The 5600-nt window shown below is 42.4% G+C and overlaps 1 protein-coding gene across 1 annotated transcript in view; it reads left to right on the top strand.

Moving 5' to 3' along the window:
* Positions 1–3540: 3540 nt before the first annotated feature.
* Positions 3541–5600, top strand: part of LOC121384189 (5-hydroxytryptamine receptor 4-like) — a 2861-nt gene continuing 801 nt past the window's right edge. Inside the window, exon 1 of the mRNA XM_041514459.1 lies at positions 3541–5600. This exon is cut by the window's right edge and continues 801 nt beyond it. Coding sequence (XP_041370393.1) covers positions 4199–5245 — 1047 coding nt within the window. The 5' untranslated portion in view covers positions 3541–4198 and the 3' untranslated portion in view covers positions 5246–5600.

The following is a 5600-nucleotide window of genomic DNA, read 5'->3' as shown; positions in this document are numbered from 1 at the left end:
CTAATTTTGTTGGTAGAATGATGGAAATACATGGTAAAAAGGTATCAGGTTAGCACATTTTGCCATAGTATCTGTATAATATTTGTCCGAATTTGAGGTTTTGCCCCCTCTCTCGTACGCTTATGATATCAGATACGTTCCGGCTGGCCGCGTGTGTTTTGTAGACCTTCGCATCGCACGCATCCAGTCTATATGAGCCGTTAGAGTTAGTTTTGTTTAATGACATCACTAGAGCACATTTATTAATCATCGATCTATTGGATGTTACATATTTGGTAATTTGACATATAATCTTAGAAAAGAAACCTGCTACATTTTTTCATTAGTAGCAAGGGATCTTTTATATGCACCATCCCACAGACAAGACAGCACATGCCACGGCCTTTTATATGCCAGTGGTGGTGCACTGTATAGAACGAGAAATAACCCAATAGATCCACAGACGGAGATCGATCCCAAAACGAATGCGCAACAAGCGATCGGCTCAGAAATAAATAACTTGTAATTTCCATAGTATAAAAAAAGGCCTTCCCTGTGAATCTTTCTTAGAATTTTCTTTACTTTTTTTTTTTTTTTTTTTTTTTTTTTTTTAATTATTATTATTTTTTTTTTAAATCTATGTTAGCGGCAGTCAATCAGTTATGCTTACATCGAATGAAGGTTCATCCCCCGGTGAATGTGCATAAGACATGTTAGTGGCTTAGAAGAACTTCAGACCTATTATAAATTTTCATCTTACCTTAATAAGCTACCGCCTGACGCTATCCTGTCTATGGGATGGTGCATATAAAACATCCCTTGCTGCTAATCTAAAAGAGCAGCCCATGAAGTGGCGACAGCGGGTTTCCTCCCTCAGTATCTGTGTGGTCCTTAACCATATGTCCGACGCCAAATAACCGTAAATAAAATGTGTTGAGTGCGTCGTTAAACAATTTCCTTCCCATTTTCGTAGGGGGACAGGCTGACTTGCCGAATTAAAATAAAATGCCCGAATCTGGAAAACAACATTTATTCATTCATATTAGCATTACTACCTGTAGGTAGCTATATAGGGTTGCAAACGAATCACTAGGTATTTTCACAAAACTAATTTTGAGGCTAGAATGTTGGAAATACATGGTAAAAAGGTCTCAGGTTAGCAACCCCCCCCCCCCCCCCCCCTTCCTCCCCAGTGCTGGAGCAAATCCTTAAATTCGAGGAAAAACGATGGAGATATTCGGGCAAAATGTGTTAATCTGAGACCTTTTTCACCATGTATTTCCATCATCTATCCGCAAAATTAGTTGTAACCCATGACCAGCCTCAGTGGTGTCGTGGTTTAAGCCATCGGACATAAGGCTGGTAGGTACTGGGTTCGCAGCCCGGTACCGGCTCCCACCTAGAGCGAGTTTTAACTACGCAGTGGGTAGGTGTAACACCACTACACCCTCTTTCTCTCACCAACCACTCCTGGAGAGACATCCCAGATATCTGAGTTGTGTGCCCATCAAAGCGTGCTTGAACCTTAATTGGATATAAGTACGAAAATAAGTTAAAATGAATAGAAATGAAATGTAATCCATGTACCTGTAAAAATGCTATATTATAGCTGTTTGGCAACAATGTTAATGTGAATAAATGTTGTTATTCAGATTTGGGAAGTTTCGTTTAATATGAGCAAAAACCAGCCTGTCCCCTGTAAAAAAAAATGGGAGCCCGTATTGAGGTTACATTTAAATCGGTAAACGGACTGGCAATACAGTGTTCACAAAACATTGATACTTTTAACAAATGGGATTCAAACGGAATTTTGTTTTAAATAAACAAAAGAAAATTCAATCGATATACGTTTTTCTTGTTTTTGGTCAGTAATTACATAAAAACGCACGCAATCATGCAAGCCAACCATTTAAAACGTTATATAACTTCTTTTTTTTGTAAATCTGGAAACGAGTGAATATTTTTGTTCGTGATCATTTGGAATTTTCTTTTACTCATCTCGACAGTTTAATCCTGTTTAATACGATTTTTTTTTTCTTTCTAAAATGTTCTTACAAATTCCCAGTGTGCTAAAAGGTCTGGCGTGCGTCAAACATATACATTAACCAGGGAAAATCTCCAACAAAAGCTTCGGTGGGAAGCCACTGTTTTTGCGGGTCGGGACGCAGCCAAGTGGTAAAGCGTTTGCTTGGTGCTCGGTCGGTTTAGGATCGATCCCCGTCGGTGGACCCATTGGGCTATTTCTCGTTCCAGCCAGTGATCCACAACCGGTGTAACAAAGGCCGTGGTATGTTACTATCCTGTCTGTGGGATGGTGTATATAAAAGATCCCTTGCTGCTGATCGAAAAGAGTAGCCCATGAAGTGGCGACAGCGGGTTTTCTCTCTCAATATCTGTGTGGTCCTTAACCATATGTCTGACGCCATATAACCGTAAATAAAATGTGTTGAGTGCGTCGTTAAATAAAAAATTTCCTTCCACTGTTTTTTTTTTTAAATTTAACTGTTGCATTTTTATATTGTTGTGGTTCATCACTTAATGTTTTGTATTTACAATAGGTTGACTTGGACTTGGAGGAGTTTTACATGCTTATATACCACAAGGTTTCAAGCATGCCCATCACGGGCTTAGTCTCTGACAACGCCATAGTTTGAAACCCAGTAGCCGATGTACTTTTCGTGCTGGGGTGTCGTTAAACATCTATTTTATCGGTGGGAAGCAGGTATACAGGCTAAAATACTTGTATTTATATGCCGAAGAGTGAGCAGGGCGTAGGCTAGGGGGGTTCAATTGCACACACACACACACACACACACACACACACACACACACCGCTGAAGCAAATGGTCCGCTTTCAGAACTAAAACATACTGGTTTATACATATGGAGTTTCTGGTGGTGCAAAAACAAAATAGTAAAAGGTCCACTTAGTTCATATCCGAACCCCCCCCCCCCCCCCCCCCAGGTCCAGATCACGCTACGCCCCTGGTGAGTGTCGTTTGTAGATAGAATAATGGGTGTTATATATGGTGTCGAGTAAAAAATGCAAATCCTGGCTGACGCGTGGGGAAGGCACATAGGCTTATTTTTGTCCGAACTAAACAAAAATGCCCGAATCTACATAACAATATTTATTCATATTCAAACAGCTATATAGGGTTGCAAACGAATCACTACGCATTTTTACGTGGATTACAACTGTTTTTGAGGGTAAAATGATGGAAATACATGGTGAAAAGATCCTAGGTTAGCACATTTCCCCCGAATATCTGTATAATTTGTGCCCGAATTTGAGGTTTTGCTCGAGCACTGGGAAGTCAATTGCACCCCCACCCCCACCCCCCACCCCTGTCCCGTCTCATACGCTTATGGGAAGGTTCGACGTAGGGGGTTATCTTTACAATCTGGTAAGACTGGCAGATTCTTTCGGCACAGGAAATATGCTATGGAATTTTCTGTATGGATACTTCGTAGTAGCAATCCTCACAAAATTGTTTTTCATGTAATAATGTAATCTGTTCTATTTTTCAGGTTTTATGGGACATGACAGAGAAATGCCGCGAGACCTCAATGCATTCCTAAGAGGTACCAAATGAGAGACCTTGTTGAATTTCTAGAACGTAACAAATGTCAGACCTTGATGTGTTCCCAAATTACTGAACATGACCTGAGACCAGTTCCAGAGAGGCAAACTAACGCAGGTTGTTCACGGATTCCTTGGATGTAACATGCGTGACACCTTCGTGATTTCAGACGTCAAAAGATGTGTGATATGGTTGAACTCCTATTTGGTGACAAACATGATACCTGATTAAATCTACTTCTGCGGATAGCAAAGACTATTTGATAACAATGCTGAGACCCAGTGGGACCTAGTGTTTATTAATACAGCTTTAAGAAAGCCACGATGGTTAGCAGAGGCTGCCAGGTAACACCAATGTTACCTAGTTGAATATATGTCTTCATCAACCCAGCTTTAAGGAGACCACGCTGGATAGCAGAGGCTACTAGATAACAACCATGAATCTCTTTCTTTTTTAATCCAAATTTAAGGAGACCACGCTGGATAGCAGAGGCTACTAGATAACAACCATGAATTTGTTTCTGTTTTTTAATCTAAATTTAAGGAGACCACGATGGATTGCAAAGGCTACCAGGTAACAACCATGAGACCCAGCTGAAACTACCTCCTTATTAATCCAGCTTTGAGGAGCCCGCCATGGATAACAATAACACGGACCACTGCGCTGAAGTGTTGGCCAAGTGGCCCGCACCGCCTCCGCCGCTGTCTGGTGCCTGGCAGTACCTAGTCAACGGTCTCCTTGTGCTTCTTCCTCTGCTGACTTTGCTGGGCAACAGTCTGGTCATCCTGGTGGTCATCCGCTTCAAACACATGAGGACCAAGGCCCACGCCTTCATCGTGTCCCTAGCCCTGGCTGACATGGGCGTGGCAGTGGGCGTGATGCCCTTCCGTGCTTACAACCACCTGCGGGAGTTCGACTGGGTGCTTCCTCGGGTCATGTGCTCCATCGTGAATATCCTGGACGTCGTCCTCAGTACCGCGTCTATCTTGAACCTCCTATGTCTGACCTTCGACCGTTACCTGGCTATCTGTAGACCGTTTGTGCGGGAAAGGATACGCCGGAGGACGGTGACGTTGATGTTCGGTGCCTGCTGGGTTATCCCCCTGTTGGCGTTCGTCGTGCCGATGACGCTAAAACTGCATCATTCCGGAATTAGAGATTTCGTGTCCTGTTCCACCGGTTGTTTTATACTCATGAACGTGCCGTTCACGCTGTATTCAATGCCAATTTCTTTCTACATCCCAACGTTTCTTATGGTCGGGTGTTACTGGAAAATCTACGGAGCCGCGAGGGAGCACAGGAAGTTCAAGGACAACTTTACGACCAACCCAAGGGACAACAACTCGAAAGCCAATCGCCATTTTCGACAGGATCTGAAGGCAGCCAAGACTATCGGCATTGTCATGGGATGTTACTGCGTCTGTTGGTTTCCGTTGTTTATGATAAATCTAATCGATCCTCTGATTGGCTACAAGGCGCCGGTAATTTTAAACATCCTCGCCGATTGGCTGGGTTACACCAATTCAATGATGAACCCTGTTCTTTACTATGTCTTCAGTAACACTTTTCAGAAAGCCTACCAGCTTCTTTTCAAGTGTTGTTGGCGCACGAAGCATTCGCATACGTGTGCCCCACAGGCCAGTAAGATGTTTGTGAGACATACTGCTGAACAAGAAACATGACATCTGGCGTGCGAATAAAATGGATGTCCTTCTTTAACTGTGTAACCCTTTTGAATCATTGGCCTTCTTTAACTGACGAGCAAAGAGTCTATGAATGAATTAATTCCAGTTTAAACGAGAGCATACGTTCTGAGATATTTGTGTTCATTAGGACTTGGTTTTGTTATTCTGAACAGGTTGCGTATACATGTAAATCCTTATTGCCCTTGTTTAACAGTTTGATTCATTGGCCCTTTTTCACACTCTTTGACCGATGAGCCAAGGATCAATGAATGAATTCCAGTTTAAATGAGAGCATACGTTCAGAGATATCTGTGTTCAATATGACTTGGTTGTGTTATTCTAAACAGGTTGC

Source organism: Gigantopelta aegis, chromosome 10 (genome assembly GCF_016097555.1).
Source record: "Gigantopelta aegis isolate Gae_Host chromosome 10, Gae_host_genome, whole genome shotgun sequence".
Taxonomy (NCBI): Eukaryota; Metazoa; Mollusca; class Gastropoda; order Neomphalida; family Peltospiridae; genus Gigantopelta; species Gigantopelta aegis.
Note: the sequence above shows the minus strand (reverse complement) of the source record. Positions and strands in the feature narration are given on the sequence as shown.